General features: G+C 37.9%; 1 protein-coding gene across 1 annotated transcript in view; it reads right to left on the reverse strand.

Annotated features, from left to right (window-relative positions):
- LOC118017851 (dnaJ homolog subfamily C member 12) overlaps positions 1–12,416 on the reverse strand; it is a 32,598-nt gene extending 20,182 nt beyond the window's left edge. The window contains exon 1 of the mRNA XM_035016146.1: positions 12,142–12,416. Within this exon, the coding sequence (XP_034872037.1) occupies positions 12,142–12,219 (78 nt within the window). The 5' untranslated portion in view covers positions 12,220–12,416. The remainder of the gene's footprint in view (positions 1–12,141) is intronic.
- Positions 12,417–14,579: the final 2,163 nt, after the last annotated feature.

A 14,579-nucleotide genomic window follows, 5' to 3' on the forward strand; every position in this document is an offset into this window, starting at 1 on the left:
GAAAGAAAGAAAGAAAGAAAGAAAGAAAGAAAGAAAGAAAGAAAGAATTTCCTCTATAATAATACTCAGAAAGCATCCAATAAAAACTTCTATCCAAATAGTAGTCTGTGATGACAACTGAACTGCATTTAGATGATGGCCCAACACACCTGTGAGCCTAATATATATTTAAATGTCAAAAATAGTCAGATAGGTTTATCCTAAGAATACATAAATTTAGATGTGTTCACTCATCTGAGTTCATTTTTTTCATCATCTGAGTTCTTTAAAAGATGCTTAGCCATCATTCATTATTCAAGGATGAGTGTCTAGTTTATAAATTATCCATTATAAAGTTCCCTCTTTCTGCCTTTGCCCCCTCTTTTTTCTTTAAGAATTTCAAAAAAAAAAAGAATTTCACAATTTTTAAAAAAGGACAGAATTCAAACCTGTTAATTTTGTTACCAATTAACAGTGTGGCTAGAGACTTTGGGAAAAGAGAAACTTCTCCCAAACTAACATGAGGCTTGAGAGGCATTTTGATTTGATTTGCTTTCACTCAGCCCTCTAATCCTTGTTATCATGAATCATCAAGACTTGTCTTTGTTAATTGTAATTCCAATGACAGCAGCGGGAGACAACAGTGGTTCTGTGGCTCAGCAATCTGATTGCTTCATTTTATTTATTTATTTTTAGATTTTTATTTATTTATTTGAGAGAGAGAGCACACGCACAAGAGAACAGGAGAGGTGGAGAGGGGCAGAGGGAGAGGGAGAAGCAGACCCCCCCACAAAGCAGGGAGCCCAATACAGGGATAGGTGAGGGGCTTGGCGAGGGGCTCATGAGGGACTCGGTGCAGGGCTCCATGAGGGGCTGGATGCGGAGCTTAATGTGGGCTCTATCCCAGGACCCCGTGATCACGACCCCAGTGGAAGACAGATGCTTAACTGACTGAGCCCCCCGGGTGCCCCTGATTGCTTTGTTTTAAATCCCAGTTCTGCCCTGAGACTTTAGGCAAGTTATGTAACTTCATGTGCCTTGGTTTCCTCATCTTTACATTGCATGCTGGATAGAAATAGGGCCTTTAACACAAAGCCTAATCATAGTAAGACCTCAATAAAAATAGCTAAAACCAAAGGTCGGTGGTTAAGTAACTTGTCTGAAATCATTTAGCTAGATACTAAAAAAGCTGAATTTTTTGTTAACTAAGCAGTTGGACTTCAAATCCAATAATCTTAACTACTGTTTTATATGGCCAAATTCTTCAGGCTTAGGGACCTATTATCAAGTTCCATATTTACTATCCACTAATTAATGAAAGCAAATTACCTCTTGTTTGAGAAACAAATTCTCAAGCAGCTCTGCTCAATATTGTAACAAGACTCATGGAAAAACATAAATTTATCAACTCTGGGTCATCCTTAATCAATTCTTAATAAAAAAAAAATCCTTAATCAAAAAAAAAATTTCTTCACATTTATAACCCAGACTGTATTAGATAAGCATATGCATTAAGTGCCCAGACTAATAACTATTCTTTTCCGTATTAAGCATCTACTGAGAATCCCTTGGAATAACAGGAAGGGATAGACTTCCTGTTAAGAACTGTAATTAATTGTGTTTCCTCTTCCTGGGTGTTCCCTTTAACCATCAGTCACTATAAACTGCTTATATAACAAAGAAAATTGAGAATGAGACCTGCTTTTAAATTTTAAAATATTAAAAATTCTAAAGATTCTAATAGTAGTAAGCATTTTTTAATTAGGTTACTTATGATTATTCACAATCTCTCTTCGAAAAAGTTTATATCAGGGGCGCCTGGGTGGCTCAGTCTTTGGGTGTCTGCCTTCCACTCAGGTCGTGGTCCCAGGGTCCTGGGATCGAGCCCTGCGTCGGGATCCCTGCTCCGCGGAAAGCCTGCTTCTCCCTGTCCCACTCCCCCCTGCTTGTGTTCCCTCTCTCGCTGTGTCTCTCTCTGTCAAATAAATAAATAAAATCTTTGAAAAAAAAAATGGTTAATTCTCAATAGTGCTAATGTATGTGATTGTTAGTTTCTTCTTTATATTTTCTTTACTTTGACAATTTTCTATTTTAAAAAATTAAGAATATTCCGTATCTGTCTTTCATTACTGTTTATAGTTTTAGTATCACAAAATTTGTCACAAGCCACCTATGTAGGACTGGTTCTGGGTAAACTAGTAAAGTGGGTTAGTTTGTTTTGAGAATATTCTATTTATCTCCTGGCATCTCCATCCCATGTGTCCGTGCCAACTGCAACCCATGGACAAATGAGGCCCTCCATGTCAAGGTCCACTGAATCCTGCCTTCCTGATCCAGTGTTCAATGGCCTGGAAAACTGCCTATTATGCTGGCCAATAAATATACAAACAAATGTTCAGCTTTACTCAAAATCAAATAAATCAAAACATCCAAGGCATGATAATGACCAGTGTCACTGAGGGTGCAAAAAAATGAACATTTTCATGCTCTCCCAGCGAGGATGCAAATTTCCCAGGAATATATATGTACATATATACCAAAGAGTGATAGAATTAGATATACATGTATATATACATATATATATATGAAAAGCCTATAATTTTTTCACTCTTTGATACAACAGTTCCAATTCTAGGAATTTGTATAAGAAGACAGTCAGAGGTGGGAAAATTATTTAGTTATAAGAAGGTTCATTGAATAAAATGTTATAAATTTTTTTTAAAGATTTTATTTATTTATTTGAGACAGAGAGAATGAGAGACAGAGAGCATGAGAGGGAGGAGGGTCAGAGGGAGAAGCAGACTCCCTGCCAAGAAGGGAGCCCGATGCGGGACTCAATCCCGGGACTCCAGGATCATGACCTGAGCCGAAGGCAGTCGCTTAACCAACTGAGCCACCCAGGCGCCCAAAATGTTATAAATTTTAAGCAAAAATTTATGTGTCCAACAATAAGATATTAAAGTTAATTGAAATACTGCTATAGGCTGAGATATTTTGCAGTCATTAAAAAAAATAATCTTGTGGGCGCCTGGGTGGCTCAGTTGGTTAAGCGATTGCCTTCGGCTCAGGTCATGATCCCAGGGTCCTGGGATCGAACCCCGCATCGGGCTCCCTGCTCTGCGGGGAGCCTGCTTCTCTCTCTCTCACTCCCCCTGCTTGTGTTCCCTCTCTCGCTGTGGGTCTCACTCTGTCAAATAAATAAATAAAATCTTTAAAAAAAAATAATCTTGTAGTAGAAGACTTTCAGTAATCTGAGAAAAATTATGTAACATATTTCTATGAGGAAATATAAACTACAAAGCATTATATGCAGCATAAAACCACAATATTTTACCTTAAAAAGGACTATGTAATATATATGTATATGTGTATATAGATGATAACAATAATAACAATAGCTAAGATTTTTTTTTTTTAAGATTTTATTTATTTGACAGAGAGCGAGAGCAAGAAAGAGCACAAGCAGGGGCGCCTGGGTGGCTCAGTCAGTTAAGCGACTGCCTTCGGCTCAGGTCATGGTCTCAGGGTCCTGGGTCGAGCCCCACATCAGGCTCCCTGCTCAGCGGGAAGCCTGCTTCTCCCTCTCCCACTCCCCCTGCTTGTGTTCCCTCTCTCGCTGTGTCTCTCTGTGTCACATAAATAATTAAAATCTTTTTTTTTAAGATTTTATTTTTTTTTTTTTATTTATTTGAGAGAGAGAGACAGAGAGAGAGCATGAGAGGGGGGAGGGTCGGGAGGGTCAGAGGGAGAAGCAGACTCCCTGCCGAGCAGGGAGCCCGGTGCGGGACTCGATCCCGGGACTCCAGGATCATGACCTGAGCCGGAGGCAGTCGCTTAACCAACTGAGCCACTCAGGTGCCCAATAATTAAAATCTTTAAAAAAAAAAAAAAAAAAAAAGAAAGAGCACAAGCAGGGGCAGCTGCAGGCAGAGAGAGAAGCAGACTCCCCACCAAGCCGGGAGCCCCAGGCGAGGCTCAATGCCAGGACCCTGGGATCATGACCTGAGCCGAAGGCACACGCTTAACCAACTGAACCACCCAGGTGCCCCATAGCTAAGATTTATTGAGACTTACTATATGCCAGGCACTGTTCTAAGCACTGTACATATAACATCTCATTTAATTCCCACAACAACTCTGTGAGGTACTGTAATTTTTCCCATTTTACAGATTAGGAAACCAAGAAATAGAAAAGTTAAGTGATTGCCCCAAGACCACATATCTAGTGGCAGAGCCAGTATTTGAATGAAGGTAGTCTGACCCTAAATACATATGGAAACGCACTTACAAATATTTACACATGGGACGCCTACGTGGCTCGGTCAGTTAAGCATCCAACTCTTGATTTCAGCTCAAGTCCTGATCTCAGGGTGCTGGGATTGAGCCCCGCGTCGGGCTCCCTGCTCAGCAGGGAGTCTACTTCTCTCTCCTTCTCCCTCTGCTCCTCGCCCCCACTCATGTGCGGGCTCTCTCTAATTAATAAATAAATCTTTAAAAAATATATTTACATATATGTGCATGTACCTACATAACACATCAATAGGGGCGCCTGGGTGGCTCAGTCAGTTAAGCATCTGACTCTTGGTTTCTGCTCAGGTCATGATCTTGGGGTCTTGAGATCAATCAAGCCCAGCATGGAGTCTGCTTGAGTTTCTCTCTCTCTCTCCCTCTGCCCCTCCCCCTTTTTCTCTCTCTAAAATAAATAAATAAGATCTTTAAAAAAAAAAAACATAAATACAGCATATGTGCACACACCCATATGTCATACTCCAAGATGTTAAGCATTAGGTTAACATTTTTCTCCATTGTGTCTTCATACTCCACATTTCCTTATTGAAAATATATTAGTTTTAGAAATTAAGTTTTAAAACTTAAAAACTTATCTTTTCCATAGCCTATTAGCACAATATTCTGATCTGTTCAGGAAATACTTGAGTGTGCAATAGGCACTAATTTGATTCCCACTTGGATGGATCTTCTCCAAATTTCCCTGGCCACAAAAACACCCTCTGTCTCTCCCTCCATGTGTCTGAATTTTGACCTAGTAAGATCATTTCAAGCCTCATCTCTTCTCTGAAATCTTTTCAGATATTCTTCCTTTAATTCCTGTTGCATTTATAAATAGTACCACATAGCACAGCACTTACTTTTTCTCAAATTGTTTCCTTTGCATTAGCTTTGGTTCCTGAGCTGGATGCCAGGTTTCTTATACACTTGCACTATTTCTCACCTTTTGGTTTGGTTTGGTTTGGTTTTACCCCCATCACTTCCAGTACTGGCCGGATGCCCAGTGTTGAATAAATACTTGACTATTGACTGACAGATGTTCTTTAAATAACACGATTATAGCATAATAGGAGCCTTCTGGAAACTGTGATTTATTCTTAAAAGAATGAATTGATTCTAGGGGCACCTGGGTGGCTCAGTCATTAAGCATCTGCCTTCAGCTCGGTCATGATCCCAGGGTCCTTGGATCGAGCCCCGCATCGGGCTCCCTGCTCCGCGGGAAGTCTGCTTCTCCCTCTCCCATTCCCCCTGCTTGTGTTCCCTCTCTCGCTGTCTCTCTCGCTGTCAAATAAATAAATAAAATCTTAAAAAAAAAAAAAAAAGAATGAACTGATTCTAGTGATGGAAACTGATATGCTGTAGAAAAGACTCATTTCAATAAGTGAATTAATTAGTATCCAGTGATAACTATTTGAGTTGAGTATCTATGAGGATTCATTGTTTCTATTCTACTTTTATATATGGTTGAAATTTTTCATAATAAAAATATTTTGAGAAAAAATTCCATCACTTCAATTCATTTAGTGTGAAACTGGATTTTCCCCCTAAAACTCCAAATATTAACAATATCCCTGAAATAAATCCCATGGGATGATCCTACATCATTCTAATGGAATGATAATTAAAACATGAGCCAGAGAAACAATTTGAGCCACAAAATATATAATGGCAGTATTGTGTTATAATCCATAAAATGCAATAACTATTAATCCATAGTGACGAAAATAGTTGAATAAATAAATAAATATGGGAGAAAGGATAACTTTTCTTTACGGAAGAATTCTGAGAAATAAATATAAAATGAATGAGGAAAATAGAAAGCCACCATTAGGCAAACACTATAGTAGTAATTGTTATAAGCAAGATCCACCAAAGGATGCTAAAATCAGTGGGTGAAAGTCTGAGGAGACACACTACAGTCTCCAAGAATCTTCACCAAAAATATTTGTTAATTACAAAAGGGAAACTAGTAACTACAATGCAAAAACCCGGCAGAAGAAACCTGACAGACACCACCTTAACTATGTGTGCAGGTCAATAAGACATATCAGCATCGTGTAGCCCTGAGGTGATACACTGAAAAAGGTACAATATCGCTTTGGCAGTGTTCTTTCCAAAAACACATAACCTCAGTCTAATCAAGAGAAAACCTGAAACAAACCAAAATTGAGGGACATCCTACAAAATAACTGACCATTACTTTTCAAAATGTCCACATCATGAAAGACAAGGAAAGTATGAGAAATTGTCACTGTGGAGGAAACTAAGGGAACAAGACAACTAAGTGTAATAAAAAATTCTGGCTTGGATCTTGGAAGAGAAAAAAGACATTAGTAGAAAAACTGATGAAATGACAATGAGACCTATCCTTCAGATCAGAGGTTGACTAGCTCTGGCCCAAAGGCCAAATCCGGCCTGTCACCTATTTTTTTAAATAAAGTTTTATTGGAAGATAGCCATCGTCATTCATTTCACATATTATCTATGGCTACTTTCTTAAACTGGCAGAGCTGAGTAGCTGTGACAGAGATCGTAAGTCCTGCAAAATCTAAAATGTTTGCTAGCTCAAAAAAAAAAGGGGGGGGGTTCAATGGCTCAGTCAGTTGGGTATCATTCTCTTGATCTCTGCTCAAGTCTTGATCTTGGGGTCATGAGTTCAAGCCATGCTGGGCATGGAGCCTACTTTTTAAAAAATAATAAAATAAAATAAATAAAATAAAATAAAATAAAATAAAATAAAGTAAAATGTTTGCTATCTCAGGGACAGCACCAGGGTGAGACAAGCAGAATACCTAGGTTTAAGGAGGTACTCTCTTTCTCTCTCTCTTAGGTTTCTGCACTTGCACAACCCTGAGAGTTAGTCCCTCCTTAAATTTTGTGTCCTGGGATGCCTGGGTGGCTCAGTCTTTTAGGCGTCTGCCTTCAGCTCAGGTCATGATCCCAGGGTCCTGGGATTGAGTCCCACATCAGGCTTCCTACTCAACAAGGAGCCTGCTTCTCCCTCTCCCTCTGCCTGTCACTCCCCCTGCTTCTGCTCTCTCTCTCTCTGACAAGTAAATAAATAAAATCTTAAAAAAAAAAACTTAAAAAAGAACTTAAAAAAAATTCGTGTGTGTCCTAAGTGCCCTGCTTACCTCACTCTAGTCCTGACTCTGTCTGGCTGGTCTTTTACAAAAAAAAAAAAAAAAAATTGCTTGCTGGCCCCTGGTTAATACTTTTATACCAATATTAATTTTCTGATAATTATTGTATAATTTTACTGTGCACGATAACTGTAATATGATGCTAACATTAAGGGAAGCTGGATGCAGTGTATATAGGAACTCTGTATTATTTTTACAACTTTTCTGTGAGCTCAAAATTATTCAAATAGGTGGAGCACAGAGGATTTTTAGAGCAGTGAAAGTACTCTGTATGATAAATGTCATTATACATTTGTCCAAACCTACAGAATGTACAAACCCAAGAGTGAACCATAATAAAAACTATGGACTTTGGGTGATAGTGATGTGTCAATGTAGGTTCATCATTATAACAAGTGAACCATTCTAGTGGAGATACTGATAACAGGGATGCTATGCCTGAGCGGAGGGAAGGAAGTATAGGGGAAAGTTCTATACCTTCTGCTCAATTTTGCTATGAACCTAAAACTGCTCTTATAAAGTCTATTAAAAAATCTTTTCTGGGGGGCCCCTGGGGGGCTCAGTTAAGTGCCTTTGGCTCAGATAGTGATCTTGAGGTCCTGGGATGGAGCGCATTGTCAGGCTCCCTGCTCACTGGGGAGTCTGCTTCTCCCCCTCCCTCTACCCTTCCCCCAGCCCCCTTGTGTTCTCTCCCTCTCTCTCTCTCAAATAAAGAAATAAAATCTTTAGGGCATGCCTGTGTGGCTTGGTCGGTTAAGCGTCTGCCTTCCGCTCAGGTAGTGATCCCAGGGTCCTGGGATCAAGTCCTGCATCGGGCTCCTTGCTCGGCAGGAAGCCTGCTTCTCCCTCTCCCTCTGCCTGCCACTCCCCCTGCTTGTGCTTTCTCTCTCTCTGACAAATAAATAGATAAAATCTTAAAAAAAAAAAAAAGAAAGAAAGAAAGAAAGAAAATCTTTAAAAAAGAAAAAATCATTTTGGAGGGCACCCGGCTGGTTCAGTCAGTGGAGCATGGAACTCTTCCACATTGTGTGTAGATATTACTTAAAAATAAAATCTTTTCTAAAAAAGATCATTTTGGGGCACCTGAGTGGCTCAGATGGTTAAGTGTCTGCCTTCGGTTCAGGTCATGATCCCAGGGTCCTGGGATCAAGCCCCACATGGGGCCCCTGGCTCAGCGGGGAGCCTGCTTCTCCCTCTCTCTCTGCCGCTCTCCCTGCTCATGCTCTCTCTCTCTCTCTGTATCTCTGTGTCTCAAATGAATACATAAAAATCTTTTAAAATAAATAAATAAATAAAAATAAATTTAAAAAGATCATTTTGGGTCACCTGACTGGCTCAGTTGGTAAAGCATATGACTCTTGATCTTGGGGTTGTAAATTCAAGCCCCAGGTTGGGCATAGAACTTACTCAAAAAAAAAGGAAAAAATGTTTCAAAAATAAAACATTAAAAAAAATAATGTCAATTATGGAGTAATCTAAATTTACAAAATTCCGAGTGTACAGTATTAGTGTGAGGCCAAAACAATGTCCATGCCCACAGCCACACCCACAATGTGCCAGGCACTGTTCTAAGCACTTTATTTATCATGTCTCATTTAATCCCCAAAATAACTCTATGAGGTGGGTACTATCATTACCTCTATTTGCAGATTAGGAAACAAAGGAATAGAAAAGTTAAACCATTTCCTAAGGTCACATAGCTAGTAAATGGCAAGATTTAAACCCAGGTGGTCTGAAGTCAATAAGAAGAGAACTAGAAACAAAAAATAAGTGTCTCCATTTATCAAGTTTATGCTCAATTTTCAAGTCTGCGAAATCTTAAAATCAGGATTGAAATGGTGACCAAATATCAAAAATTCAAGTAAGATATACACCAGAGAGGATGTCTTATATCATGAGTGTGTGGTGTATGCATTAATAAGGACTTTAGAAGATTTCATAACGTGTGTCTTTTGTGTAAAATCTGATTCAAGGCAAAAAAGCTAACTAACTTGGAATCAACCTTCAGTAAATGTTTTTGAAATGAGGGTATGCTGTTTTCTACTCAACAGTGTGGAAACCCTTCCAGGGTTTATATATGTCATTTCATTAATTTTCAACAGAAGCTTTAAATTGTAAGAACTATATACTAAAGCAAAAGAATTATATGTGTGTGTGCGTCAACACAGTTGTTATAAATAGAATCAAAATATGAAGTTGCTTTGAAATTATAAATGTTAAATTGCTTTAGAGGGGGCACCTGGGTGGCTCAGTCATTAAGCGTCTGCCTTCGGTTCAGGTCATGATCCCAGGGTCCTGGGATCGAGCCCCGCATCGGGCTCCCTGCTTGGCGGGAAGCCTGCTTCTCCCTCTCCCTCTCCCCTCTGCTTGTGTTCCCTCTCTCGCTGTGTCTCTCTCTGTCAAATAAATAAATAAAATCTTTAAAAATAAATAAATAAATAAATAAATAAATTGCTTTAGAGTATGAACAGTTCTGGTCAACTTTTTAAAACATCAAATCAAGGAATATTTGAAGTAAAAGAAATCCATCCAATACAAATCAAGTAAAGGAAACGTCACACTAAATACTCAAAAAATGGAATTAAAATATTTTTAGGGGCGCCTGGCTGGCTCAGTCGGTAGAGCATGTTCTTTTTTTTTTTTTTTTTTAAAGATTTTATTTATTTGACAGAGAGAGACACAGCGAGAGAGGGAACACAAGCAGGGGGAGTGGGAGAGGGAGAAGCAGGCTTCCTGCTGAGCAGGGAGCCCGATGTGGGGCTCGATCCCAGGACCCTGGGATCATGACCTGAGCTGAAGGCAGACGCTTAACGATTGAGCCACCCAGGTGCCCCTAGAGCATGTTCTCTTGATCTTGGGGTTGTGAGTTCAAGCCCCACACTGGATGTGGAGATTACTTAAAAATAAAAAAATAAAATCTTTTTTAAATGGGAAATATATATATGAAAAGAGGGGAAAGATACATATAAAAAGAATTGACAAAATTGTGACAGGTCATTTCATTTTAAATAAATGATTGTAATCTAAACATGCTATGTCATTGACAGAATCAGTAAAGAAGGAATGGCCAAGACAATGCTTTTAATATATGCCACAATACAGGTAAGTATGACTATAACTGGTAACAAAATTGCTAGCTATAATGAAAGAGACTGTTATAAACATTATAAATAAACAATAGGATCATTTTTTTCAGTCTATTCAAAACTGCTCCTTCTTTGTAGACTAAGGAAACAATAACATAACTATGAAAGACTGACCAAAAGGGTCTAGGGATTTATTTATGGGGATACAATGACCTTTACTTTATAACTTAGAATAACAATATTTTTTTAAATTCAAATTGTGAAGCTTATCAAATTAAATTATGTTCCTTTGATTTTAAAAAGCTCCTTCAGAAACTAGTTGGCAATAGTATAATTCATAACAGATGGTAAAAATGTCAATAAGCTTTCTCAATTGCTATAAAAGTAAATCACCACTAAAGTAAACAAGAGTAACATATTATCCTAAAGGAGAAATATACAACTAAAGGAGTATTGGAACCAGGTGTGTGCATGTGTGAGCGTGTGCTTAACTACAAGATACTTAAGATAACTCCCTCAGTGTGATGACAATGGAGATTTTAAACCTTTACGTCCACCGTCACATTCTATTTTCCAAACAAAATTAAGCACATTTTGTTACTCAACTCCAGCCTTATGAAACAAAGATAAATAGAAAAATATTTTGCTTTAAAATATTTTAATATTAATAGGCATATTTTAGTAATAAAATTTAAACATTTTAATAATTATATAAAATATATTTAATAATATAATTGAAATATACTTCCTATTCATCTCAACAGTATTTAAAACATTGAAAAACTAGGAATAAATGAAATATTTACAATAAGGTAATAATCAATTGTGATACAACAATAAAACGAAATGTGCAACATTAAAATATGTATGAAGAGTGTTTTTAATAGCATGGAGAAATCCTTGAGTGGGTAAAAAGCAGGAATCAACAAGTAAATATATATCTTCCCAAACATGTCTCCAAAAAATATAGGAAAAAGACTGAAGATTAATAAACCAAGCATTAATAGTGTTATCCTTGGAAAGTAGAATTATAAATGAGTTTTCCATAATTTAAAAAACTTTTACAACCTTCATCATTGTGTGGCCCTTTAAAAACATTATTTCATTGTAGATCAAAGTGAACAACCACAGAGTTTTTCACAAATTTTGTTTCAGAAGCCACCCTTTTAAGTCATTTCTCTCACATGATTTAAAACGTTAACATAAAAGGATGTTTCTTGGCTTATATGATTCAACTGCTCATATAAAAGTACATATTTTAATAAAACATTTTAAAAACACTAATTACTAGAAAATTACATTTATTTCAATTTTAGTATAAAATACCATAATAAAGATATAGCTTATGTATTCTGTGAAACACGGCCAAGAGCACTACAATAAAATTTCAAATACATATTTTTAGTGTGTTTGAAGTAAGAGTCTATGGCCATGTGCCAGAATACACATACTCAATCACAAACATCTATAAAATTGCAAAAGGACTCTACCCAAGTAAAGACCCAAGATTTAAATACTTAACTTTCTCTAAGCCAAACGTGCTTTAAAAGAATATAAGATTAGGTTTCTAGGCAATGTGACTAAAAGTTCAAAGTTACCACCTTAAATAAAAACTTGAAAAAGAAGAGCATTATCCACTGTCTTACCGAGGACAGCTCATCACACCCCAGCAGCATGTAGTAATCTTCAGTGTCTTCTGAGCTGTAACTTAGTATTGCATCCATTTCAATTACTAAGTCAGCTTCTCTTCCCTCTGAAACAAGAGAGAGAATAAGCTGCAAATTAATCGGAAAAGCCTTTTTAGATCTGGTTTTCAGCAGCACGTTCCAAACGGCAATAACTTGATTTGAAGCTGACCACAGCCAATACGCCAGATGTCATCCTAGACCTTTGTAAACTCTACCTTTCATTGGCTGTTTGCAGAAGAGGAAAGAATAGGCCACGGGCCGAACTGTTGCAATGCTGCCTGGGATCTGTAGTTTGAGTTTATGTAAGTAATGCACTTGAACCATTCATTTTATGGGTTGACAAAGACTGACCATTTTTACGTACTCCCCAAATTAACCATTTCTCCATTTCCTGTATATTTTTAACTTTTTTCCTTTTTTTTTAAGAGATAGAAGAAAATTTGAAGCAATATAATAAAACCCTTAGAATTTGTTAAATCTGAGTAGTGGGTGTTTTTCTGAGTGTTTAGAAAATTTCATAATTTTTTAAAATAGTTTAAGAGTAGAAGGAAATAGATTAGGAGAGCAAATTTTCAATCATTTGATAATTTATTCATTCAACAAGTATTTATTGAGAACCTGATTTGTGCCCAGTGTGATTCTGGGAAAAGGTGTAAGTCAGTTCTTAAGGAGCTTACATTCTGATGGAGGGGGACAGACAGGAAACATGCAAACAAACAAGATCAATTAAAATAGTGATTTATACTATGCAGGAAATAAAACAGGGCAGTGAGAAGGAGAACTGTATGATGACCAGGTTTGGTTCACTGTACCTCTGCTCCTGAGCTGGCTCTCTCCAGACTCTTGTGTCCAGCCCAAGGTAGGTTCAGGGAGTGTTTCAGCTCGATGTGGCCCTAGGATATGCAGGTCAGGTCTAGGATTTAGAGAAGAAGGTGACTGGTCATGGATGCAACATTTTAACCACCTTAACCCTTTAAACATTATCACCTTGAAAAAAAGAAACGTTTTCATTGAGCTCACGTATATGCATCTTCTTTAAGGTTTATTCTGGAAAAGAAATAAAGCACTGAAGCACCATTTTGACAAAATCTTCATTGTATATCCTCCCTTACTAAATTTCTATATGGAATTTTATTTATTTATTTTTAAAGATTTTATTTATTTATCTGACAGAGAGAGAGAGAGAGCAAGTAGGCAGAGAGACAGGCAGAGGGAGAGGGAGAAGCAGGCTTCCCGCTGAGCAGGGAGCCCGATGCGGGGCTCGATTCCAGGACCCTGGGATCATGACCTGAGCCAAAGACAGACGCTTAACGACTGAGCCACCCAGGTGTCCCTCTGTAGGGAATTTTAAAATAAAATATAGCTATTTTTGTTTTGAGAAATTTACATCCCTTGGGGTATTTGGGGCCTACTTGGGTATCACAAAATACTGACCAGAAGAACCGACAAATGGCTTTAAAATGATGTGAAGTTGCTGCTATGGAAAATAGGGTGGCAAGTCCTCAAAAAATTAAACATAGAATTACCATACGATCCAGCAATTCCACTTCTAGGTATATACCCAAAAGAACTGAAAGCAAGGACTTGAACAGGTATTTGTACACCCATGTTCATAGCATCATTATTCACAACAAACAAAAGGTAGAAGCAGCCCAAGTGTCTGACACAGGAAAAAATAAAATGCAGTATAGCGGCACCTGGGTGGCTCAGTCCATTAAGCTTCGGCTCAGGTCATGATCCTGGGGTCCTGGGATGGAGCCCCACTTTGGGCTCCCTGTTCATCGGGGAGTCTGCTTCTTCCTCCCCCTCCCTCTGCTTGTGCGCGCGCACGCTCTCTCTCTCTCTGTCAAATAAATAAATAAAATCCTTTAAATAATAAAATGATGTGGAAACATACCTAATGCCTGGGAAATGTTCACACTCCGTTTTTTGGTGAAGAAAAGGTTACAAGCCTGTATGTACTATGTCAAAATTCACTAAGCACAAAGACTGTAAATGTCACTGGGTCGAAATATAAATATAAAATTTAAAATATGTATGGTACAATGCCAGTTTTATAAATATATATGTTATGTATATTTATAAAATATGAAAAAGCTTATATACCAAAACAGACCAGTTATCACTAGATAATGGGGTCACAGATGGTTTACATTTTATTCTTTTTACTCATATACATTTGTTAAGGTGAACATATATTATTCTTTTTTTTAGATTTTATTTATTTATTCATCAGAGAGAGAGAGAGAGAGGCAGAGGGAGAAGCAGGCTCCCAAGGAGCAGGGAGCCTGATGCAGGACTCGATCCCAGAACTCTGGGATCATGACCTGAGCCGAAGGCAGACACTTAACCATCTGAGCCACCCAGGCGCCCAACATATATTATTCTTGTAATAA

The sequence above is a fragment of the Mirounga leonina genome, unplaced genomic scaffold (assembly GCF_011800145.1).
Source record: "Mirounga leonina isolate KUSES-001 unplaced genomic scaffold, KU_Mleo_1.0 Mir_106, whole genome shotgun sequence".
NCBI classification, from domain to species: Eukaryota; Metazoa; Chordata; class Mammalia; order Carnivora; family Phocidae; genus Mirounga; species Mirounga leonina.